This window comes from Eupeodes corollae, chromosome 1, assembly GCF_945859685.1.
Source record: "Eupeodes corollae chromosome 1, idEupCoro1.1, whole genome shotgun sequence".
Taxonomy (NCBI): Eukaryota; Metazoa; Arthropoda; class Insecta; order Diptera; family Syrphidae; genus Eupeodes; species Eupeodes corollae.
The window spans coordinates 276,225,532-276,252,474 of NC_079147.1; the positions used below are offsets into that span (position 1 = coordinate 276,225,532).

Sequence of the window (26,943 nt, forward strand, 5' to 3'; positions counted from 1 at the left end):
TCAGTTAGATTTATTGGTAAGCGATAAAGTAATTAGTCAAGTGGAATACCCAACCGATTGGGTAAACAACCTGCAAATTGTGGAGAAGTCAGATGGCTCTCTACGCTTGTGCTTAGATCCGCGGCCATTGAATGCATGCATTCGCCGTCCACATTTTTCAATTCCAACTGCAGAGTCTATTACTAGTCGACTGTCAGATTAATCAGTGTTTACTGTTATGGATTTAAAAAATGGATTCTGGCAGCTGGAATTGGACGATGAGAGTTCCAATTTGACTACGTTTATAACACCTTTTGGTCGTTATAGGTGGCACAGATTACCATTTGGGATAAGCAGTGCTCCTGAATTGTTTATGAAAAAAATGGTGCAGTTATTTGGTGATATTCCTGGAGTTGAAATTTATTTTGATGATTTGTTTATTTCTGGTAGAAATTATGTCGAACATGATCAAACACTAAATAAGGTTATTGAAAGGGCAAGGGCAAATAATGTTAAATTTAACATAAATAAAATACAGTATAGGCAGATTGAAGTTAAATTTATGGGTCAGTCTATATCTAAAGGCAGTATAAAGCCAAACGATAAGTATTTAGTGGCCATGAGAGAACTACCAATACCTGAAGATAAAAAAGGCGTTATGAGATTATTAGGAGTTTGTAAATATCTTGCCAAATACATACCCAATCTTTCAATCGTAACATCCAAATTAAGAGATCTTACCAAATTAGGTTCAAAATGGCAATGGACCGAAGAACATCAAAATGAGTTTAATAATTTAAAAAATAGATTTACCCAGGCACCAGTTTTGCGTATGTTTGATCCAAAGGAACCTCTCGTCATTCAAGCTGATGCTTCCAAAGATGGGGTAGGGTGTGTGTTGTTACAGAGTGGGCAGCCAATAGCTTTTGCATCACGAAGTTTGTCGACAAGTGAGCAAAAATGGGCCCAAATTGAAAAAGAACTCCTGGCCATTGTTGTAGCTTGTGAGAAGTTTCATTTTTATGTTTATGGCCGTGAGGTTGAGGTTCATTCGGATCATAAACCACTTGAGACTCTTGTGAAGAGGCAACTAGATAAAGTTACAGTTAGATTACAACGCATGTTTATGTTTTTGTTAAAATATCCAGGTCTTAAAATAAAATATGTTCCAGGAACTCAATTAATGCTGGCAGATTGCCTTTCACGAGCGTATTTAAAAGCAGCAGAGGCAGAGCAAGTTAAATTAAACTATGTTGTACATAGCATTGTTAGTGAAGTATGTATGTCTGACAAAAACAAACTCAAGTATCAGGTAGCTACCAGGGAAGATGGATGCCTTAGTAAGATCCTTGAATATCAAGCAAATGAGTGGCCAGATTACAAAAAACTTAGCTTAGATTGTAAGAAATTTCACAAGATAAAATTTGAGTTAAGTGTTAATGATGAACTTTTATTCTTTGGGGATAAATTGGTTGTGCCGTTCAGCCTTAGAGATCAGGTCATTAAGATGTTGCATGAGTCTCATTTAGGCATAGAAAAAACACGAATGCGTGCGCGAAGACTGTTCTACTGGCCAGGCATGTCGAAAGACATTGAAGAAAATATTCAAAGGTGTCGAATTTGTGAAAAATTCAGGTATAATAATCCAAAAGAGCCACTTAAACAGCATGATTCACCAGAGTTTGCTTGGGAAAAAATCTCAATGGATATATTCGAGCATGGAGGGAGATCATATTTGTGCGTATTCGATGCGTACTCTAATTGGTTGTGCGTTGAAAAGCTTCAAGATAAATCAATTGATCACATTATAAATAGAATAAAATCTCAATTATTTGCGAAGTTTGGGGTTCCACTTGAAATCCGATCGGATAACAATCCGTTTAACAGCCGTAAGTTCAGGGATTTTGCGGAAGAATTCAATGTTAGACTTGTGTTTTCTAGTCCACGTTATCCTCAGAGCAATGGCTTAGCAGAGAAAGGAGTGGCGATTGCTAAACGAATTTTAAAAAAATGCTTCGAGGAGGGTATGGAAAAAGATTTTCTGTATCGAATACTAGAATATAATGCTACGCCGTTGGCAAATATGTTGCTGTCACCTGCACAACTTTTCATGGGCAGAGAAATAAAAACCAAAATTCCTACAACTACAAACAACTTAAAACCACATAATATAAACTCGAAAGATGTTTCGGAGCGCATAGAAAGAAAAAAGGATCTACAAGCTGAGTATTACAATAGAAATTCAAAACCCCTATCCAATTTGAATGAGAATGATAAAATTATGTTTAAAAAAGATGAAAAAGATTGGTTGTATGGAACTATTTCTAAAAAAGTAAATGATAGGTCATATATAGTTAATGATAGTGAAGATAATAAGTTTAGAAGAAATAGACGCCATATTAGATGTTCACTTAATAGAGCGCCTTCAAACTTATTAAATGATGATATCTATACCGGCAACGGCGATGATCACTGTAATGAAACTATTGAAATGGGTTCTTCCGAAAATAAAGACATGGAAGGAGGTCCCTCCAGTGATAATGTTGTCGATGTCGGAATAGACGTAACCGATCGGCCAAGCAATATTGTAACAAGATCAGGAAGAGTTGTAAAAGCACCGGAGCGTTATGGCTATTAGGTGTTTTTTATTAAAAGTAACTTAAAAATCTTATATATTATTTTTGCGTCATCTTAAAAAAAAAAAAAAAAAAAAAAAAAAAAAAATGCATGTAAGATTAATATTGTACATTAGAATGTAAGACTTATTGTACAGTCTCTCCTGTCATCTGGCAATACCTTTTTTATCTATTTAAGTTCAAGTTATATGTGTCATATTCATATTCACCACATGAAGAAAAAAGAGGATGAGCACGGCGATGACATGGCAGTCTGATATATAACTTAAGCTAGATAAGTAATCCTATTGTTAAATAAAAGAGAACTAAAGAAATAATAAAACACACAGGGCACAGGTAAGTAATATATGTATGTATAGATATATTTTTATTTCAACACTGCACAGGGCAAGGGTAAGTATTTTTTTTATATATATATTTTTCTTTCAGGCTGAACACTGCACAGGGCAAGGGTAAGTATTTTTATATATATGTATATAATTTTTTTTTATTTTAGGATGCTCGTCGATAGTTTTATTAAGGGAAGGGGTAATACTTTTAGTTTTAGGTAATTTCTGTTTTTTTTTTTCTTTTTTTTTTGGGATTTTTGGAGGGTTTCAAAATTCAATTTTTTCCTTGTATTTTCTTTTTTTTTTTTCTTTGATTAACACAACATCCACTTCACTTTTTATTTAGTTTGTTACTTATACTTTTTTTTCTTTTTACCGATCGACTCGCGTAGGTAAAGTTCTTGCGCCTCGCCCGTATCACCAGAGAGAAAAAAACTAAACGAGAGAACCAACTTCGACGGTTGCTCTCTTTTTGCCTACAAGCTGCGATTTGCACATAAACTTGCATATGTATTAACTCCATATAAAAAAAATGTGGGGAACGAATACTTATGCAAGAAGATGTGCATACTCCCCACATTGCAAAAATTGGCGTCCATCTTTGAAAAATGGCGTCCACCTTTGAAAAATGGCGGATGCAGTCATAACATAAAACTCTGAAAGCACTACAGCTATTATTTGTTTTATTATTAGCTGCGTTTATGCGTTTAATTTTCGCTTAGACCGTTGAAAAATGCAAAAAAAACTCTGATTTAGTTCAATTTTCAGAGTTCATCGACTTAATTTTGGCTGCGAGTTGCTGGAACATTGACAACGAGAGTTAAAGAATGTAAACATGGATCATTAAAATAAAACAACGCAGAAACATTGAAAACATTTTTATATACTCATCTCTTTTTTACATTCCTATTGTATTTGTGTGTACTCATTGTTTATTTTCTTTATGTTACCGACATTTCCAAAATACTGAAAATAAGTGATTTAAGTAGAGACTAAATAAAAACCGTAAACTTCTGTTGCCAATTTTCATCGCATAAGATTTGTGAATTGGCGATAAGCTATGCTTTCCACTAAGCTAGTGTGCTGTTTTTAAAGGCTTAACTACATATGTAAGCCGAAAAGTACTTTTGTACAAAAGTAAAAGTATTTGTATTCTCGCTAGGTCAGTGGTTTTGTGAAGAGAATATACAAATTTGTTCTTCAACCAAAATTTAAATCTTATGCATCATTTTTATAAGTTTCCCAGTTCTACTATTTATTTATATCTTATCTTTCAGTTATAGCGTCAAGGAAAAATCTGTGAGGGAAAGTTCTAACTACAGTTTTTCTGAAAGTGCATTGTGGGTTATTCATAGATGTTTGCTAAACTTTTTAGGCTATTCATAAATAAATGCAAATCTAAGTTAAGGGCTAAACCCGAATAACTATAAACATAGAAAATGCTGTGTTCAAGTAATTATTATCGCAGCCAAATTTCATAATAAATTTTGTTGGTGTATAAAACAGCTGAAAGACTAATTCATGACAAATAAATGTTACGTTAACACTAAGTTCCACAAAATATCGATTGATACCGCAATTACAGAAGATATGAATATTTTATATTAATATTCCCGGTAAACTGTAGACCTTTATTATTTCCACCTATTATAATTAATTCGATTTTAAATAATTCAATGCAGTATATTGTAGATAAAACAGCAGTTAAGTTATGTTAAGGTATTACTATTGAAATAAACATAACATACATTTATAAAAAACATGTACTTGTTCATAACAAATAAAGTCTAGTCTAAAAAACCTTAAACTTGTTATACACTCTTTCTGAACACATCTTTTCTGGTTTTGGTTGTTAATGCCATCTATCTGTAACTCAAAGAAAGAGAAAAGAAAAACAAATTCACCACAATCTTCCGTTTTAACGTTTACCGTAATTCATTGACAAACGAAAATTGTTTGCTAGGATTAATTTGTGAAAACCAGAGAGAGAAAGAAATATCAAATGTCTCGATTCTCTCTGCTCTTCGAGGTGAAAACATGTATACACCGATACGAATTCAACACGCTATAAAAAATGAGAGTAAGAGGTTCCAAAGGGACGGAGACGAGGAAATTTGGCTCTCTCATTTAGTTTTTTCTCTCTGGTATCACTGCCAATTTCAACTCAACTTCCTTATTACCAAATTATGATTATTTCCCATAGCCATGGTGATGCTCCGCCTCTTTTCCAGCACTTTTTTTGCATATTTTCCGCTAACAGCTTTTTTTGCCCAACGGTCCTGTCAGGTTCGCTGTACTCTAGCGGAGGTCTAGGCAGTGGTATGATTAAAGAACGGTGCATCCCATGGCCTGATGGATGAGGTGTTATTTAGTATTTTTATTGTTTTGTAATCGTGTTGTTAAGTTAATAATTGGGTGATCACAGTCTTGAGCGGAGAATTGGACCCATGTGTTATTATTATTATTATTATTATTATTATTATTATTATTATTATTATTATTATTATTATTATTATTATTATTATTATTATTATTATTATTATTATTATTATTATTATTATTATTATTATTATTATTATTATTATTATTATTATTATTATTATTATTATTATTATTATTATTATTATTATTATTATTATTATTATTATTATTATTATTATTATTATTATTATTATTATTATTATTATTATTATTATTATTATTATTATTATTATTATTATTATTATTATTATTATTATTATTATTATTATTATTATTATTATTATTATTATTATTATTATTATTATTATTATTATTATTATTATTATTATTATTATTATTATTATTATTATTATTATTATTATTATTATTATTATTATTATTATTATTATTATTATTATTATTATTATTATTATTATTATTATTATTATTATTATTATTATTATTATTATTATTATTATTATTATTATTATTATTATTATTATTATTATTATTATTATTATTATTATTATTATTATTATTATTATTATTATTATTATTATTATTATTATTATTATTATTATTATTATTATTATTATTATTATTATTATTATTATTATTATTATTATTATTATTATTATTATTATTATTATTATTATTATTATTATTATTATTATTATTATTATTATTATTATTATTATTATTATTATTATTATTATTATTATTATTATTATTATTATTATTATTATTATTATTATTATTATTATTATTATTATTATTATTATTATTATTATTATTATTATTATTATTATTATTATTATTATTATTATTATTGTTCAATCTCATTTTACTCATTTACTCTTATTTTATATACAATTTAAAATACTCTTTATCCAATTGCTTTTAATACTATTGTCTAGTACTTTTTTATATATACAAAAAAAACTACAGTCCACTAATTTTGTTTGACTCTGTTGAGATCGAACCACGAAGAAAGAAAGACACGAATCTTACCTATCGTTCGGAGTTAAATAAAGGAAAAGTTAAATTAAATTTCGAGTTAGTGTTTTATTTAATTTCTTTTTTATTTGAGATTCAACATTGGTCCTTAAAGCCGAATTCGTGTTTTATTTAAATACATTTGACAAATTGTGATTGCTTTTAATCGTGAACAATTAAAACCAAAGATCCAAAGATAAAAATCAATTTTAATATTCGCCGTGAAAATACATATATGTATGTATGTTTAGACGAAAAGTGCTCACAGAACAGACAGTAGATGCAATCCACAAATCTACTTGCATATGTTCAGTGCTTGTTCGCGTCCGTTCCGTAAAAGAATTAACGAAAAGAGACTATCGTGTTCTCTTGGGTTAAATAACCCGACATATATTTGCAAGAGACTATCGTGTTCTCTATCGGTCAAATAATTCGATATCTTATCCATATATCGCTATCGTCGATTAAAACATTGCGCAAGAGACTATCGTGTTCTCTATCGGCCAAGTTGTGTTACCAAGTAACATTTGTGTTCTCCTTCCGAAAGAGCATTATCTGTTTGACCTTTTCTGTTTAACATTTTACTCGTGACATTTGTCTCCTTCTCTTGATGATCGACCATCAGAAAAGCAAAATATAGTGTTATCGTTGTCCCTTACTCGACTTGTCATTTGTTTTATTTATTTTGTGAACATTTGAGAAAATAAAATGCCTGTAGAAACTCTTTGTGAACTCAAACGTGCGCGAGCTGTAAAGAAAGCCAGCATAACAAGAATCAGTTCCAAAATAAATAAAGAAAAACAGACAGCCAACGAACTAGCATGTCGGGTGAAAATGCTGGAAAAATATTTTGAGGAATATCTAAATATCCAAGATTCGATAGACAGTCTAACAACTGAAGGTGATGTGAAGGGCGACGACAACACGGAACAAGACGATTACAGGGAGACTGTTGAGGATTTGTATTGCGAAATCAAATCTAAAATACTTACCCTCACAGAAGAAATGATTCCTAAATCATCAAAACTTCTTCCATATGTTCCATCCACACATCAATCTGACGACCTCCCCAAAACAAAGCCTCCAACATTTTCTGGTGAGTACACTCAATATAATACATTTATACAACAGTTTAATGCGACAATTGATTCGAAGCCCATTCCAACAATAAGAAAGTTCCAGCTGTTGGTAGACGAGTGTCTTAAAGGAAATGCCAAACTTTCCCTCCAGTCGTTGGATGTGACAGAAGCAAATTATGTCAAAGCCCTGCAGATTCTCCAAGAGCGCTATGACAACAAGTGTATTGTTTTTCAAACACATATTCGAGAACTCTACAACATTCCGGCTGTGTCAAAGAACTCTGGCGTTCATCTTCGTCGCTTCGTTGACGATGTGGATGGGCATCTGGCTGCCCTGCGATCGCTAGGTTCCGATACTGATATTGTTAATGCCTTGTTGATTCATATCGCCTCGATCAAACTGGACAGTGAAAGTTATACGAAGTGGGAAGAATCGTTTGATTTGAAAACATTGCCATCCTGGACGGCATGTTCTACATTCATCAATAGACGAAGTCAACATCTCGACATAAGGGAACACCAAAGCAAGACAACAACACCGTCATTGAAGGGCAACGAGGTGAAGTATAAGCATCGATCTATCACAGCTTTGGCAGTTTCCGAACAAACGTTGTGTATTCTGCAATGTCACCACACACAAGATAGCAAATTGTAGCAACTTCGCTGAACTTCCAGTGTATCATCGGTTTCGAAATGCCAAGCGTATTGGGTTATGCATAAATTGTCTCAACCATGGACATTCAGTTAAGGATTGCACATCATCAAAATGCAAGGTATGTAAAGAACCTCATCATACATTACTTCACCGCTTTCAGAGTGCACCTCTCGGCTCAAAGCCTACAACTGACAATGCTTGTAATGCTGATCCATATGCACCAATAACATCATCTGCTCTACATTCTGGACGTGTACAACATTCCACAAGCAGTTACGTTTTCTTGGCAACTGCTGTCGTTAACGTAAAGGGAGTTGATGGCGAATTTATCCCAACTCGTATTCTCTTGGATTCTGGCTCACAGCTTAATTTGATCTCGGAGCGTCTAGCTCAAAGGCTGTGTTTGAAGCGTACGAATTTCCACGGGGAATTAAGTACAATCGGCAACATTAATATACCAGCTCGCCAAAAGACCTCCGCATCTATAAGCTCGAAGGTTGGTAAATTTGAATTCAACCTAGACTTTTGGATTTTGTCGTCCATTACATCGCACCAACCCGAAGTATGCATTGAAGTGAGTGATTGGCATATACCATCGGACATTCAACTCGCGGATCCTAACTTTAATTGGCCTCAACGAATCGATATGCTCATCGGAGCTGATATCTTTTTCGATCTGTTAGCAGATGGCCAAATCAAACTTGGAGAAGAACTGCCGCTTTTAAAGAACACTTTGCAAGGCTGGATTGTCGTCGGAAAATATAAAGCGAAGGTTATATCTAACAAAAACTCAAACCCTTATGCGTTGAGTACGACCAACTTCAACCCAGCCGCAGATGCTTCACTCAATGAGATATTGGAAAGATTCCTAGAAATCGAAGACGTCACTTCGAATGCCCCAAATTGGACTGAGGAACAAATTGCTTGTGAGGACGCGTTTGTTAAGAGCATCCAGCAGAGGCCTGATGGTAGATTGGTAGTTCAACTGCCATTCAAAGATGATCCCAACATCTTAGGTGATTCGAGAAGAATAGCTGAGAAACGTTTTTTAAGTCTCGAAAGGCAACTTGAAAAATCTCCTGAGATTAAGAATCAGTATGCATCGTTCATGAAAGAATATGAGTCGATGGGACACATGGAAGTTGTCCCAATGGATGAGGTCTCAGATGTTCGATATTACATGCCTCATCATTTCGTGTTGCGCCCTGACAGTTCGTCCACAAAATTAAGGGTTGTCTTCGATGCATCATGTCGAACATCGTCAAACGTTTCATTGAACGAAATATTGATGGTAGGTACGACTGTACAAAAGGATTTGTTTACCATCTCGCTTCGATTTCGCTCACACAAAATAGCTTTGACTGCAGACATTCCCAAAATGTATAGGCAATTTTTCGTTCGGCCTTCGGATTCCAATTTCCAAGGCATTTTGTGGCGGGAAAATTCGTCTCAACAAATCCGCACTTATCGACTGACAACTGTTACATATGGTACCTCGTCCGCACCCTACCATGCCACTCGTTGCTTATTGCATTTAGCCGAAAAACATCAGAACGAGTTTCCACTTGGTGCAGCAGTAATCAAAAACGATTTCTACATCGACGATCTAATTTCTGGAGCCGACAATCTGGAAGAATCCAGTCATCGTTATCGGCAAGATGTTCCTGCAGCGCTTTTGGATCGCAAAGGTTGAATGGGATGAAGAAATCGCTGATGATCTGAAAGAAGAGTGGGTTAAGTATCGATCCCAGCTTGGCGAACTTTCAAAGATACGAGTTCCGAGGTACGTGTTTTCACAAGATCTTGTCCGTTGTGAGCTGCATGGATTTTCGGACGCATCTCTCAAGGCCTTTGGATGTTGCATTTACGTTCGTGTCGAAGATTGTCTTGGAAGAACATCAGTTCATTTGTTGAGTGCAAAATCCAAAGTGGCACCTGTTTTCGACTCAAAGTTTGCCAAGACTTGAACTGTGTGCTGCTCTACTTTTGTCCAAACTTCTTCAGCGTGTTCTTGAATCCTTTGACATAAGGTTTGACCAAATCTTCCTGTGGACGGATTCGGAAATCGTTTTGGACTGGCTTGCAGAACATCCCTCTTCTTGGAATACATTCGTTGCCAATCGGGTGGCCTTGATTTAGAAGCTTACAGTAAAGGGAACTTGGAGACATGTCAACACGAAATTTAATCCAGCCGACATAGTTTCTCGTGGCTCGCTCGTCGCAGATTTGATGGATTCGTTCTGGTTTACCGGTCCTCATTTCTTATACCACCATCCAAGTCACTGGCCTGCAACAACGAAACGCACGACAAAGAATAGTTTGGAAAGGTGAAAACCAAGTACAGTTTTGTTGGGAGCACTAAATAATCCAGTTTTTGATGGAAGATTCGAAGACATCATCGAAAACCACAAATATGTCAACAACTACAAAAAATTAGTAAGAATCTTTGCTTACTGCCATCGGTTTATCGAGAACATCAAACGAGACCTTAAAGGGCAGGAACCTGTGTTGGATGAAATAAGATCTGAGGAATATGACTTTGCTTTGTTGAGAATAATATTCGTCGTTCAGCAGAGTACGTTCAAAGATGACATCGTAAAATTGCAATCAGGTAACATGTGCGTCGGTCCAAAGAGTCGTATCAGGAAGTTGAATCCATACATGCAATTCGACTCCTTATTTCCACTTGTTCGTGTGGGTGGACGACTGGAACAATCAGAGCTGCCGTACGATGCTAAACATCCAATTTTGTTGCCGAAATCTCATCCATTTGTTGAATGCTTCATGAACTTCCTTCATTTCAAACATCGCCACGCAGGAGCCCAAGCATTGGTATCGATTGCTCGGCAACAGTTTTGGATCATCGATGCTCGAAGCCTGGCAACGAAAGTGGTACACAATTGCCTGAGATGTTTTCGAATGCGGCCAAAGTTACGAGAGCAAATTATGAGTGATCTTCCCTCGTCACGAGTATGCAGTACCAGGCCATTTCTTGTTTCTGGCGTCGACTTTTGTGGCCCTTTTCCAACGACGGTAAAAACAAGAGGTTGTCGGACCACAAAATCGTACTTGGCTGTATTTGTATGCTTTTCTACAAAGGCAGTCCATTTGGAGATTGTTTCTGATTTGACAACAAGTGGATTTATGGCAGCTCTGGGAAGGTTCATCGCGCGTCGTGGTATTTGTCGTTATCTCTACTGCGACAATGCGACAAATTTTGTGGGGGCCCGGAACGAGCTAGCAGATTTGAAGAAACAGTTCTACAACCAAGGTACTCAATCGTCGATTCTAAGTGCTTGTGCAGAAGACAACATCGAGTTCCACCATATTCCGCCCCGTTCACCCCATTTCGGTGGGTTATGGGAATCGGCTGTCAAGTCAGCGAAGAGCCTTCTAATCAGATCCTGCAACCCATTTTCGCTAACTTTCGAAGAACTGACCACTGTCGCAGCAGAGATTGAAGCCATTTTAAACTCTCGGCCATTGACACCACTTACTTCAGATCCAAGTGACGAGCAGGTTCTGACTCCGGGACACTTAATTATTGGTAGTCCATTGACATCGTTTGAGGAACCCAACATCACCAACATATCTCGTCTTAACAGATGGCAACAATTAACTTCCATTCGGCAACATTTTTGGAAGCGATGGTCCCGCGAGTATATCTCACAGCTCCAGTACCGTCACAAGTGGAATTCGACATCAGCTGATATTCAACCTGGCACAATGGTTCTTGTTTCCGACGACAACTTGCCTCCGTTAAAATGGTTACTAGGACGCATTGTTGATACCATCCGAGGCAAAGATGGCCATGTTCGAGTAATCTCAATCAAAACTAAATCTGGTATTATAACAAGAGCTGTACACAAGGTGGCACCACTTAAATTCGAATGCAGTACTTAAAGAATCCGTGATCCTTTCAGAGGGGGCGGGATGTTCAATCTCATTTTACTCATTTACTCTTATTTTATATACAATTTAAAATACTCTTTATCCAATTGCTTTTAAAAAAAAAACAAAAAAAACTACAGTCCACTAATTTTGTTTGACTCTGTTGAGATCGAACCACGAAGAAAGAAAGACACGAATCTTACCTATCGTTCGGAGTTAAATAAAGGAAAAGTTAAATTAAATTTCGAGTTAGTGTTTTATTTAATTTCTTTTTTATTTGAGATTCAACAATTATTATTATTATTATTATTATTATTATTATTATTATTATTATTATTATTATTATTATTATTATTATTATTATTATTATTATTATTATTATTATTATTATTATTATTATTATTATTATTATTATTATTATTATTATTATTATTATTATTACTATTATTGTTATTATTATTATTATTACTATTAGGTACTATTTATTATTAGGTGGTATTATTTTTATAGGTAGGTATCATTATTATTTGTGAAATTATGCTTATTAGTATATTATTATTATTAATATTATTATAGTTATTCTTCTTCTTATTATTATTATTAGCAATATTATATTGTTATTATATTCTTATGGATTATGGTATTTTATTATTATGTATTATTAGTATTATGTTTTTTTATATTATGATATTATTATTATTATTATTATTTTAGGTTTCCTACAACCCCACCACCAATAACATAATAATTTTCTATGGGTAGTAAAAAACAATAAATAAAAATACAGTAAACGTCATAGTATTTCTATATTATTTATTCATAGGTTTATTAATATTTTGTTTTAAAGTTTTGTTTTTTTTTTTGTTTATAACTTAAAATTAGTTGAAGCTTATATTTAATATTATTCAATAGGTATCAACAAATAAATTGCAATTGCAAGATACTTAACAATATTAGTTTGAGTTATTTCCTTAATAATACAGAAGTTTCTTTTATTTTTGTTTTTATTTTATTAGTTGTGTATGTATATATTTTTACATATATACACTATATATATATTATTATTAATTTTGTTTTATTTTTTTTTTAAACTCAGTTCTTTCTGCAATGGCAAAAGTTATGATGAATGATGGTGTTGTAGTAATTGTTTTATTTGTTGTTTGCTATTTTCTTCTTATAAGTCAAGCTTAATCAAATCTAAATTTTTGAAATTTATTTGTTTAATTTTGTTGTTGTTTTTCTACGAACCATTAACAAAGGCTAACTTTTTTTTTGAAAATAAATTCTTTAAGAACACAAACAGTTACTGAATGCATATTTTTTAAATATATTTAATGAGTATTTTATTGTGTCTAAAAATGATTTTGTTTTGTATCTATATGTAAAGTATAGATGGTTTGTTTTACAATAATCTATTTTTAATTTTAATTTTATTCAGTCATATTGGATTTTATTAAACAAATTTAATTTTCGGATATGACCTTTGCTTACTTTGTTTAAATTTTTGTTTTAATTTGTAAGTTCTTTTAATTTGTTTGATAAACTAATTGTAACGTTTTTTGTTAACGATCGGTCGGTGGTTGGTATTACCGAATAACATATAGTATTTAATAATTAAATGTTTTGCGGATTTTTTTATTTTTTGGAATACAAATATTTATCGATTAATTGAATAATTTGTTTCAGAACTTAAATAATTATTGTTTCGGGTATGAAAGTTAAATGAGCAACATTTCTTTTGAATAAATATATTAATTTTCCGAGAGATTTTAGGATGGCGCAACAGTCTGTTGAGAACTAGGGCTTTAAGACCTACAACTCTCAACCATTCCTATGTTCGAGTATTGTTGTCAGGGAAAGAGGGGACCTACAGTTTAAAGCCGAATCCGAACTTTTGATTTGATTTTGACTTTTTGTCACAAGAATTACTCTTGTAGGGTTTTTCGATTCTTCGCAAGAGGCTTAAGAGCGCAAAGGCAGGGATTGGAACCCAGGCCTCTGGCATGACAGTCTTACGAACTAAACATCAAGCCACGAGAAATGAAAAAGGTATACATTAAATTTAATTTTAAAAACTAATTTAATTTGCAGAAGCATGGACTTTGACAAAAGCACCTTTGGTCTTTTCGAGAGGAAAGTTCTTAGTTTGATCCACGGTCCCGTATGAATAGAACGTAGGTGGAGGAGAAGATGGAAAGATGACAAAAGTGGATAATAGCACTTTGGGTCAATTCGACAGAAAAGTTCTTTGCGTGATCTAAGAAGGTGAGTGGAGGAGAAGATGGAACATTGAGCTGTACGGGCTGTGCAACGACGTAGACTTATCCAGAAGGGCAAAAAAGCCCAACGACTTCATATCTAATTTGTATTAATGTATTAATAAATAAGTAAGCTTATTCCAGTCAATTGGCAATAGCAACTGCCCCCCTAACACTGTGGTTAAAGAATTTACGGTCCTTCTAGGCAGAATCCGGTAAACGGAATTAATAACAACACAAATTCAAGAAACTTTGTCAGTTCTCCCTCTTGTACTATTTTAGGCATGCAACTTTTTGATCAAGAGCTTTTAATTTTTCAGAAAGATCGTCACGTGGAGTCTTAATAGCTTTTAGAACGACTTCCATAACATTCCCTTTTAAACTGACAATTGAAATTATTATTATTATTTGTGTTCAAATAACGCTGCAGTCAAAAGATTTATTTGTTTCATTCCTCCGAAAAGCCCAGCCTAAGCTTTTGTTGAACTCTCTTGGTCTTGATCATATCGTGGACATCGCTGGTTTGGATAGCAATATTGTTCTTTTAGGTGACTTTAACCTCCCATATATTAAGTGGATCACATCAGAAGACGAGTTTACTTACAAGCATCACTGAGTTCGTCTCACTCAACAGGAGTTTCTATTATTAGACCATATTATCTCCACGGACTTCAATTCCTTATATCCCGAATATCTTCCTATAGACTGAAAAGTTCTCTTTAGAATGACCCTAATGGCAGAATCACAAACACGCTTCAGCTTCGTCTGCGTTACGTTAGGCCTGCTTCGAGGTTGCTTTGAATGACATTTCTATTATTTCATCCCTCCAAAGAGCAAATATTTTGTTTATTGACATTTTTTTACAGCTGATGAGCTGTCAGACAAAGCAAATGTTCAAATAATTGAACTAGAGCTTCCGTTTGGAGTCACATTACGTTACATTACGTTCTCTTCCTTAGGATTGTCAAACGAAACGTGAGGTCGAAGTTCCATTGTGATAGCATGCATTGAGTTCCTATGGCTGAACTCGTAAACGTCAGGTGAAGCCGAAGCTGAAGCGTGTTTGTGTTTCAGCCAGTAAAACTCAGGTTCGAATCAAAACTGTGTTCCTTTTCTCTAAAACCTTCATTCATTGGAGTAAGTACTTTTTAAATAACCTTATTTTTTCGAAAGTGAACATATGTAAATACTTTAAACATATAAGGTCTTGTTCAATAATACTAGACTTCTGACTTTTGTGTAAACTTTTTGGGCATTCTTAAACAAAATTGAACTGGGAAAATTGAGCTAAAAACCAAGGCATCTTTTGAACAATGAACATCATTTTAGCTGGCAAGATTGACTCATAAATCAATTTCAAAAAAAAAATAATTATATTCAGGAAAGTTGTAAATAAAATTAAAAAAAAATAACTCGGTTATGGTTTGATTTTTTTTGTTTTTGAGTTTTGTTTTAAGTAAGTATGAAGGTACACAACAAACTATTTGAAAACATTAAAAATTACATTTAAATTTCGTGTTTCATTGGTTTATCTTTTTAAGACACCGTAAAATTATCTTCACTATCATCATTTTTAATTGAAAATAATCTTTTGCTCTGCTGACAATCGAGTACAGCCCAAACTAATAATGGAATACATCCCATTATCATGCATGAACCCATGCAATAAAAACATATATCATAACTTCCTGACAAATCACGCAAAAATCCAGCCAATGGAGGAACCGAAATAGCTCCGATGCTCTGAAACATTCTTACCAATCCATAACTAGAACTTATACGATCTGTGCCAAAAATATCTGCCAACAGCACCGGCATTAAGAGATACCAACATCCGAGACACAAACCATAAACAGCAGCCGATGATCCAAGAAGATAGAATGAATGGACCGACGGAATAGTTAGAACGGCTATGCCTGCACCCAGAATACTGAAATAATATAAGTTCATATTTTTATCTGTGAGTTATTTCATTTTGTAATAAATAAACAATAAACAAAATACTCACCACACAATGTAGGTTTTCTTACGATCAAATAACTGCAGATCTGATAACCAGCCTAGGCCTAAACGGCCGATCAGATCTAGTGCTGCACTCACAGCCACCAAATACCCAGCCTCACTTTTACTATAACCTATTTGACAGATGCATATATTAGAATATTTTGTAGACTCTTATACTTGTGAGATTTTCCATTGGCAAATTTTGATTTCAATTAAAAAAAAACTGATTTTCTTTCTTTCTTTTCTGTCAAATTAATTGATTTAATTTGCCAATGGACAACCCCAGTAAATTTATAAAAATTTCTTATACCAATCGAGATGACATGAGCTGGCAAGTAATATAACATGTAAGGACATCCCACTGACATCAACGTTACAGACAGGCACATCAAAATAAATGTGGGATCCCTGAGCAGACTTATGTCCAAATAAGTTTGAATACGATCACAACAAGTGCGTGGTGGATCATCTTCATAGTCGTCTTCCTCTTCGATCTTTTGATTTTTAAGATCTGCTAAATTACTTACAGGTGTTGGTATTTCCATACTTTTGCTGAGACCACGATTAGCTGATGTCGGTGGTGAGATGGGTTTTTCTAAATGTGCTTGAATTTTTGATATAATCTCATCATTTGCAAATACATTGCGTCGACGCCGACTTCCACGATTCGAATCGCTACCAGAATGTTTTCGGTACACCCAAGTCGAGTCGGTGCTCAGATCTTCAACAGAATGCAGAATTCCAGAGCTACGTACGCTTTTCATTGGTTTCATGAAGGTTGTTTCACCAATTGTATCTTTGTATTCATCGTCACTGTCGTTGTGGCTTTTGTCATTATTATTAACTGGAATTAAAAGGCAGTTATTATTGTTTGGACTTTTTAGCCTTCTTTACATCATAAGTGTCAAAATCTAAAATCCTACAGACTTTGCCGCAAAATTTAAAACAACCTTTTGTTAAGGGTTTAACAATTTGCTAAATATTTAGCAGTTTTCTGAAAAAGTCCAACATTTTAAACTTTTAACTAATGAATTGCAATTGCCTTTTTTAAAAACGAGCATCCAAACATGTCTAAAAAGTGACAGTTCGCGAAAATAAACAAAGCAAATGATGAATGAAATTCCCAATATGTCTTAAAGTGACAGTTCGTGAAAATAAACAAAGAAAATAGGCTTTTTGTGAAAATAAACAAAGCAAATAATCTTAAACGGACCTTTTAATTGAAATTCCCAACAAGTCTTAAGGTGACAGTTCAGAAAATAAACAAAGTAAGTAGGCTTTTAATTGGAATTCCCACTATGCCTAAAAGTGACATGTTAGTTAAAATAATTAGAATTCCCAACTGTTGACTGGACCTTTGTTAATCGCCTTTTTTAAAAACCAGCATCCAAACATAACTAAAAAGTGACAGTTCGCGAAAATAAACAAAGCAAATGATCTTAAACGGACCTTTCAATTGAAATTCCCAACATGTCTTAAAGTGACAGTTCGTGGAAATAAACAAAGAAAATAGCTTTTCGTGAAAATAAACAAAGCAAATAATCTTAAACGGACATTTTAATTGAAATTCCCAACAAGTCTTAAAGTGACAGTTCAGAAAATAAACAAAGTAAGTAGGCTTTTAATTGGAATTCCCACCATGTCTAAAAGTGACAGTTCGTTAAAATAATTAGAATTCCCAACTTTTGACTGGACCATTCCGCCCACTGCCCTCATAAGAATAACTGTACAGATGTCATATGAATTCAGCAAATTTAGCAAATTCCTAAAAGTTACAGTAGCCATTCCTTGATTTGAACTTTAGCAAATTGTTAACAGGTAGAGTAAGTTCGGGTAATGTGGAGTAGGAGGGTAATGTGGAGTACTGCATGTCTCCTTTTAGTGAGAGAGTAAGAGAACTGTTTTTCTTGTTAGATGTTAGTTCTCTTAAGTAGAGAGCCATATCTTTTATTACCATGTGCGTATGAGCCTTAAATTCTGCGCAGTGCAGTGTTTATTGTTTTGGAGTGAGGTCTTTGTTAGTGAGTGTTTCTTTTTTGGTATTCTTATTTTGTGTTTTTTGATTTATAAGGTGAATTTAACTGTTCTTACGTTAATTTATAGATTCATCAGAAAATGCCAAAAAAAGGGATACTTGTATGGAAATAAGACTTCGTTAGTATGGAAAAAGCTCTACTTGCAATCCAGAAAGGAGAAATTGGTGTTAAGCTGGCGGCAAAAACATATAACGTACCAAAAACAACGCTGCAACGTATGGCACGAAGTGGTAGGAGCATTCATGATCCTTTATCCACTCCTTTGGGTCACAAACCAACTTTTAATAAACATTTGGAAGAAGAGCTTGTAGATTATTTACCCGAGATGGAAAACCGTTTTTGGGTATTCACCAGAAGTGATGTACGAAGTTTAGCTTTCCAAATGGCCCAACAAAATAACATTCCGAACAAAGTTTTCGTTACTCCATAAGACACCTGGTAAAGATTCGTTGTATGGCTTTTTAAAAAGACATAAAAGTGAATTAAGCTTTCGGCTACCAACGGGAACTTCCATCGACAGAGCTGAGGGCTTGAATTAGCAAAATGTAATTCATTTTTTGACATTTTGGAAGAATTATACAAAAAACATAACTTCACGCGCGCCGTCCAGAATCTGGAATGTGGATGAGACTGGATTAACCATTGTGCAAAACAGGCAGACACAGGTTTTAGCCAAAAAAGGAAAACGTCAAATTGGAGAATTGACCTCTGCGGAGCGTGGTTCATTAGTAGCAGTGGTAAATTGCATGAGCGCTGGTGGCAGTTCCATTCCACCTTATTTCATATTCCGTGGAAAAGAAGCAACCCGCTGATCTTGAACAACGCTCCTGCGGATTCCAAGGCGACTTTCCATATTTCTGGGTGGATTCAATTGACAATTTTTACAGAGTGGTTCCGCCATTTTTTAGAGTTTTCCAAACCCTCTGAACAACAGCCAGTTCTATTAATCTTAGATGGTAACTATAGCCACACTAGGAGCTTAGAAGTTATTGACTTGGCTAGAAAAAACTTCGTGATAATTGTTTCCTTACCACCACACTTCACGCATAAGATGCAGCCGTTGGATAAGACATTTATGGGTCCTCTCAAAAAGTACTACAATGAAGAAATAAGACGTTTTATGAGAGAAGCTGGACGAAAAGCCACCTTGGGTGATATAGCCCAGTTGTTTAAAAACGCATATCTTAAGGTACAAACATGACAAGTGGCAGTCAGTGGATTTAGATGCAGCGGAATTTTATCATTCAATAGACATATTTTTTCCAAAGCTGATTTTTTAGCATGTGATACTGAGCCTGAGCCTGAACCTGTGCCTGAACCTCAACCGTTACCAAAAGCTGCAGGTACAAATTTTAACAAATCGAACTTGGTTCTTGAAGCTAATGAAATGCAGAATACTGTAGCAGAAATTGATAGTCAAACCGAGTCCACTTCGATTTTGAACCATACTGAAGTACATTTTACTCCGTGGGATATTTCTCCACCTCCGAAACTAAAAATGGTTGCGTCAAGTAACTGGGGCAGAAAAACTGAAGCCGCAGTTTTGACAATATCACCTTACAAGAGTCAGTTAGAAGATAGTCTTAATAATACCCGCAAGCCTGTTAAAATAAAAACCAGAAACCAACCAAAATTTATGGATGCAGCAAAAATAAGAAGGAAAAGCAGCCGAAGTCGTCTTTAATAAAGAGTCAGCTTAGCAAACCATCTACCTCAAAACGTAGGCAATCTTCATCATCAGATAATAGCCTTGCCCCGCATAAGATGCTATTTGCTGATTCTGAAGATGAATATCCGACCTCAAAAGATACAAAATGAAATTGCTGTGACGTGTTATGGGGTCATGACTTTACTGGGGAAAAATGGACTCAATGTCTCCAATGTGACATAATTTGGTCTCACGAAAAATGTATCCCGAAACGGAGTGCTATTTTCATATTACCCACTCTGATGGGTCCACATTACACGACACTTTTTCAAAGGGGTGGTTTTTCAACATTCGGAAACTTAAACATTTCAGTGAAACTTGTTGCCAACATTCCAAAGAATGATTCAAAAGTTTAACCATTTCAATAAAAGCTTTATTTTCGAAGATATTTGTGAAAACAATAAGGGGGGTCCATATTACCCGAAATTACTCTAGTGAGATGTTAAGATCATTAAAATTAGGTAAATCACCTTTTAAACTTAAAAACTGACTTTAACATTTTACAAAATAGTTTAAAATTGTGTGACTTTTTGTCTTTTTGGTTTTAAAGCTCTTGTTTTGAAATTTTTGGATTTTGTAGATGAAATGTTTTCGAGAGTTTGAGCAAATCCGTTGGTGTAGTGGATTTTGAATTGTAAGGGTTACAGGTTTCTTAGATTCTTGTTTTGAATTATTTGACCTCAATTAATTTTAATTTTTTTGTTTTTCAGGACTTTGGGGCTATCGGGATTTAAATATGTAGTGACTTTGTGTTTAAGGGATTTCGGGTCTGTGAGATTTTGGAGATTCTGATCCTTTAATTTTCTTAGTGTTTTACATTGTGAGTTTCTTAAGATTTTGTTTTTTTTCCGAATTTTACTTTTTACAGAGGTTTTTAGACTTTACTTGTTTTTGGTTCTCGATTTTTATGGGTTTATAAAATTTTGAATTTATTGAGCTTATCCTGACACAGACTTATACGCTTTTAATTAATTTTACTTACCACATTTGTCCGTATTGTAATAGTCATTTCTACGATTTTTAGATTCTTCCAAAAATAAATGTTCGATAAATTTTTTATTTGATGCTGATTCATCGCATGAATCCAAATATGTAGAATTAGTGAGGAGGCCAGCATTACTTGGATTAATATCTGTTAACGGCTGTGAGCACTCGATATTTTTCGGATCTAAATGTGCACTTTCCTCCAAAGGTTTATAAAGTGTAGCCGAAACACACACGTGCAGCATACATCCACCCAAAATAAGAATTGTTCCATGGAAGCCAAATTTATCAGCCAAATGTTTAATTAGCACAGGAAGTATGAAACTTCCAGCTGCGGTTCCCGAAACACATATTCCATTAGCTAATGCTCGGTGTTTGTCAAAGTACTGTGAAACTATTACTATGCCAGGTGTAGTAGAGAGACCTCCTCCGATACCTTGAAAAATTAAGACGAAATGTGAGAGTGACTTTCAAGCTGGTTATTTACTCGTTTTATTCTTATACTAACCTGTTAGGATGCCAAACGTAAATAACAAGTGTACAAGACTGGTGGCAAAATAGCTGAGTGTCATACCTAATGCACAAAATACTCCACCAGTGAAAACAACCGATCTGCAAGAGAATTTCTGACAGAGTGCACTGGAGAGCGGTGCCAAAGCTAAGCATAATGCGGACAAGATAGCCGGTATCCATGAAGCAACTGTTGCCGTAGTGCTGGGAAAAGTTTCCATTATTTCAACGTACAGCACTCCATACGATTTAACCAATCCGGCTACCCAAAACTGAACAGAAAAAGCTCCAAAAACAATAAACCAACCATAGCCACCATCTGGCGGATCGGCAGATATTGATGATCTAGACGATGTGGCTTCTTTGGTGTCCTTTTGTGTTGTTGCTATTCGAACAATTTTACTGGTACTACCACTGCCACTAGTCGCCCGGTTGTTGCCATTATACTTCTGCCTCTTCCCGGTTAGTCTATTTGATCGCAGCTCATGCGATTTAGCTATCAATGGCCTAGCTGTGATGCTTGAAACAGTCAACAAGTTTTCGTTGTCGTCCTCTTCAATTTCAGAGATCTGGTGTTCCAACAAACTGGAATGCAAGGTTCTTGCAGGATAGCATGTTGCCTCAATGGCAAGTGTTGCTGGTCGGCGAGGTGTTGTTTCGAGTGTTGCTGCTGCTGAATTGCATGTGGCTTGGGATCCATGCAAGACCTGGCTATTGTTTTGACTTCTAAATTCTTCGCCAGATGTTCCACCGCATTCGATATTAGACAAGGTGGAGATGCCATTGCAAGCGAACGATTGGAAACTACTATCGGCTTGAGTGGTGAATTCAGTGTTGGGCACCGGTGGTGCTGAATGAATGGAAAAAAGTGAACCCGATTGTTGGCATTCGGTGAGGATGGATGGGGCGGCAGGTTGGGAGCTGGCCACTTCCGGTATTGAAGTGGGTGTGCGAATGAACCCTCCCGACTGGTACTGGACTCCACTAGCTGGGTCCGGTTCACTCGGGCAGTATAGTGATCCCCGTGAATCCTGAAACAAACAAAAAACAGCCGATTAAAATCAAATCATAAGCCAAGCCACATTCATAAAAGAATATCAATTCGATTCCCTATACGTTAAGAGTTTTCCAATAAGAAGTTTCATTTTGAATAGGCCGCTATTTGGGCAACTGTCATCTTTGAATGTTCGACAAATAAAAACTACTACTAAAAAAAAGATACACCCTTTTAGAACGCATTGAACTTATTAAAATTCGCAGTTGTAGTTCGGGAAACTAAAGCACTTTTTGAACTCGTGGAGCTCCTTCTCCGTCGGCAAAAGTGAAAATGGTGAACAAAATTTGGACTTTTCGGACAAGTTAGTCGAACTACTGAGAATATTGCACGTTGTAGCTCGAAGTGCTGACAAAACCCTAGGTTTATCGGTTTATCGTTTATAATTGGAGTTGGTCAAAATTCAAACACAAAAACTTAAGACGGTCGGTCAACATTAAGTTTAGGTCTCCGCTGATTTTGTGCATTGTTATGCATCAAATTAATGCGGATTTAATCGAAAACCCGTATGGTGATGGTAAGTGCGTTGAGCTGTCATGCAAGGGGTCTTGGGTTGAATCTCTGTCTGTGCCACCTAAAAGTTTTATTCAGGGGTACTGCCCCTTGCGAGGAATTGACAAATCCTCCAAGAGTAATTCTTGTCATGAAAAGTGCTTTCTCAAATTAGCCGTTCGGATTCGGCATATAAACTGTAGGTCCCTTCCATCTCTGACAACATTACTAGCACACAGGAATGGTTGAGAGCTGTAAGTCACTAGGCCCTGGTTTTCGACACCGATCTCCCGTCTAGCTTTATGTCGATAAAAGAAGGGATGAGAACCTCTTGCTCAGAAGAAAGAACAAGGCCCATTAGCAGCGTGAAGTCGATGAAATCCAAGGATTCTTTAGTAGGAAACAAGTGTATAGTTTTTATAGGATCATTTTAGCCAGCTGCTTAATGGCGATGAAGCCCACGATCCCGCCAACCCAGAAGCCCCGACAAAGCCATTTAGTTGATGATATGGTGTTCCACCCACCCGACCTGAATGAGATCAGAGTTGCCATCACCAGACTGGAGTTAAACAAAGCTGCCAATGATGACGGTTTACTGGCGGAAGCTTTTTAAGCACGAGAAAGCTGATCTGATAAGGACATGGACCAACTCATAACCAAAATCTGATCGGAAGAAAACTTTCCCGGCGTGTAGAATCTAAGCACTATCTGTATGAACCATAAAAAAGGCGTTCGCCTTCTCTGCGTTAACTACACAGGCATCAGCCTTTTAAACATCGCCTATTATGTGAACGCCTTAAACCATCAACTGGAAAATCAAAAATTGACAAAATGTTGACTCTACGCCAGATCCTGAAGAAGACCTTAGAATATAAAATCGATAAGCATCATCTTTTGTCGATTTCAAAGTATCCTATGACAGTGTCAACAGGAACGAACTATAACGTGCAATGTCGGGTTTTGGTATCTTTGGCAAACTGATACGACTTATCAGGACGACGTTGGAGAATTCTCGTTACTGCGTCAACATTGGTAGAGATTTAACCAAAACCTTCAAACCATCAGAGGACTTCGATGAGGCGATGTACTATCATGTAGATTCTTCAATATTGTTCTTTAGAGAGTGGTGCGAAACACCAACGTCAATACGAATGGCACCAATCTTTCAAAAATCCACAAAAAACTTGGATATGCAGATGACTTTGACACTAAGTTAAGAAAAAAACGACCAGTTATGGGTGCCTTTTCCGATATCCAGTCTGAAGCGAACAAAATGGGTCTTGTGATTAACAAGGACAAAACGAAGTATTTACTGTCATCTAATAGAGTCGACGTAAACTCGGTCAGAAGATCGTGGACATTGGCTAGGGCATTTTGGGTGCCTGCGGATTGGCAGATCGGTTTGTTGGTGATTGCCTAAAACTTGGTTTAGGCCGGCAATGGAACTTTCTTGCCATGTCGAAGTTCTTGCTTTACCGCCTCGTTTTGGCTCCCGGGCAATAATTTGTGTATGCCTATATACATAAGTTAGTACAAATTTCAAGGGCGAAGTCTCCTGACTCTTAACGATAGGCTTCGGAGATAAGCACTCTTCTACCGCTAGAGAAATTGAAATTACGCCTCGAATAATTAATGATAACTCGTTGACGACTTTTGGCTATTCTACCTGGACAAATATTGGTTTCTGGAATGTAAGGACGCTTCTGGACGGAGGAAGTGAAAGTCCGCAGTTTGCCAGATTCCTCCAATCAGAGAGAAAATGTATGCGGTATGGTTGGGATCAGGCAAATACAAGCCACCGATACGTAACACTGTACTGCTCTACTCTGCTTACGAGCCAGGAAACGCTTTAGAAGCTGGTGTTGGGTTATTACTTACAAAAACGGCAACCAAAAGCCTTATTTCGTGGGAGCCCTTTGGGGAAAGGTTTATCAAAGCTAGTTTTCAGAGTAGACTACGACCCGTCACCATTATACAGTGTTACGCACCGACGAGGGAGCTTGCATCAGATGAAGAGAAAATGCTTTTCTAGGCAACTGGGATCCGCGTACAACAACACTCCCCGCAGAAATATTATTTTGGTTATAGGAAATCTCAATGAAAATGTTGGCAGTAACAACAACGGGTTAAGGCATGTCGGCAATTGCAATGATAATGGTGAGAGGTTCATTGACTTCTGCAACGCCAATAGCCTTGATTGGTGGCCCTATATTTGAACAAAAAATCTATCATAAAATTAGCTGGGTATCAACGGACAAGCAAGCGTCTTTCAACCAAATTGACCACTTCGCGATTAGTCGACACTTTAGGAGCAGTCTCTTGGATTTATACGAAACAGAAGAAGCGCCTATATGGGACTTGCCCATGACCACCACTTAATGATAGTTACCCTAAGATTGCGTACGGCTACATTTGAAGATCCAACGGAATAACACGAGCCCCTAAATTCAACATCGCCAGGCTACAGCACCCCACGACCCGTCAACAATTTATAGAATAACTAAAGAGCTGACTGGTACAGCTCAAAGCATCACCTGGTGAAAGAAGTAGACAGTACTGTGATAAATTCGGTGGATGAGCAAGTCAGAAGGTGGAAAGAATGCCATTCCTTAGTTTTAAACCGAGTGTTTGCAAACAACGTACAGCCGATACCTTCTGAAGCGCCTAAAAAAACTAATCCCCGAATCCTTACCGCACCTTCCAGTAAAGATAAGATCGTTGCCGCAATTAAAGCACTTAAAAACAACAAAGCGGTAGGACTTGATAGAATTACCGCAGAGCTTTTACAAGTAGCTCCAACGTCATCAAGCGAACTGCTTCATCCGCTCATAAAAGAAGCCTGGATCACAGAAAGCTTCCATGAGTGGAAGCGTATAATAGTCAAGCTCCAAAAAGAAGATCTTTCAAAGTGCGAAAACTGGAGATGAATTTCGTTCTATCTAGCGAAAATAGTAGCAAAAGTCATACTGGAACGCATCAGAACACCTGGAGGCCACACTCGATGCTGAACAAGCAGGATTCCATGGATCCTCCTGTATTGATCATATCAACACCCTTGCGGATCATTTTTGAACAGTGGGTTGAATATCGATCACCACTACACCTGCTGTGCATCTACTTCGAGAAGGCCTTTGATAGCGTTAACAGGGAGTATCTCTGGTTAGCTTTGCGGAGGAGAGGCATCCCAGAAAAACTAATTGCTAATATTAAAGCAGCATATAATGGACTTAAGTATCACGTTCTGGACGATGCATGGTAGGTTGTCAGATGATTTTGAAATCCGAAGCGGAGTCAGACAGGGCTGTATTCTGTCACCAATATTGTTTTTGTTGGTGATAAGCTATGCACTGCGCTTGGCTCTCTCAGGTAGCGGAGGGATCCAATGAACTTTTACATCCTATTTAAAGCACTTGGATTACGCGGACGATATTTGCTTACCCTCTCATAGGATCATGGATCTCCATCAAATGACAACAAGTGTGGAGAGAGAAACAGAAGTTGTGGGGCTGAAAATTAATTCCGGCAAAACAAAAATGATCAGCCTCGGAACCCGACCATCCTCTCAAATAAATATTTTCTCGCAGCCGTTGGAAAAAGTGGAGAGCTTTCAATACCTTGGAAGCATTGTTTCCATCGAAAGCAGAACCGAACAAGACGTCATCTGCCGCATCGGTAAAGCAAAAGCGGTGTTCGGTATGCTGTCAAAAATTTGGAGGAATGACTCTATCAGCTTTAGAACAAAGCTACGACTGTTTCACACAAATTTCGAATCTATGCTTCTTTATGAGTGCAGCACTTGGAAGGTTACTTCAGCCATAACAAGAAAGCTGCAAACATTCGTGATTTTCTGGCCAAACCGCATATTAAATGAG

General features: G+C 35.9%; 3 protein-coding genes across 3 annotated transcripts in view; 2 read left to right on the forward strand and 1 right to left on the reverse strand.

The window, feature by feature from the left end:
* Positions 1–217: 217 nt before the first annotated feature.
* On the forward strand, positions 218–2,617 carry LOC129950615 (uncharacterized protein K02A2.6-like). The gene is made up of 2 exons (XM_056062544.1): positions 218–983; positions 1,128–2,617. The coding sequence occupies exons 1-2, from the start codon at positions 218–220 to the stop codon at positions 2,615–2,617; spliced, it is 2,256 nt and encodes a 751-aa protein (XP_055918519.1).
* Positions 2,618–10,750: 8,133 nt separating this feature from the next.
* LOC129950618 (uncharacterized) lies at positions 10,751–12,037 on the forward strand. Its single transcript, XM_056062548.1, has one exon. It carries the CDS (start codon positions 10,751–10,753, stop codon positions 12,035–12,037), a length of 1,287 nt encoding a protein of 428 aa, XP_055918523.1.
* Positions 12,038–13,287: 1,250 nt separating this feature from the next.
* LOC129940519 (uncharacterized) overlaps positions 13,288–26,943 on the reverse strand; it is a 38,104-nt gene continuing 24,448 nt past the window's right edge. Inside the window, exons 2-6 of the mRNA XM_056048884.1 lie at positions 21,524–22,556; positions 21,014–21,451; positions 16,598–17,131; positions 16,292–16,418; positions 13,288–16,213 (exon numbers count right to left, since the gene is read on the reverse strand). Of these exons, the coding sequence (XP_055904859.1) occupies positions 15,820–16,213; positions 16,292–16,418; positions 16,598–17,131; positions 21,014–21,451; positions 21,524–22,556 (2,526 nt within the window). The 3' untranslated portion in view covers positions 13,288–15,819. The remainder of the gene's footprint in view (positions 16,214–16,291; positions 16,419–16,597; positions 17,132–21,013; positions 21,452–21,523; positions 22,557–26,943) is intronic.

Excerpts from the sequence above, each read along its gene's own strand:
- LOC129950615 (XM_056062544.1), top strand. The coding sequence starts at position 218 with ATGGATTTAAAAAATGGATTCTGGCAGCTGGAATTGGACGATGAGAGT. Across the intron at positions 984-1,127 it reads CCTGGCCATTGTTGTAGCTT|GTCTTAAAATAAAATATGTT; the intron begins GTGAGAAGTTTC and ends TAAAATATCCAG.
- LOC129950618 (XM_056062548.1), top strand. The coding sequence starts at position 10,751 with ATGTGCGTCGGTCCAAAGAGTCGTATCAGGAAGTTGAATCCATACATG.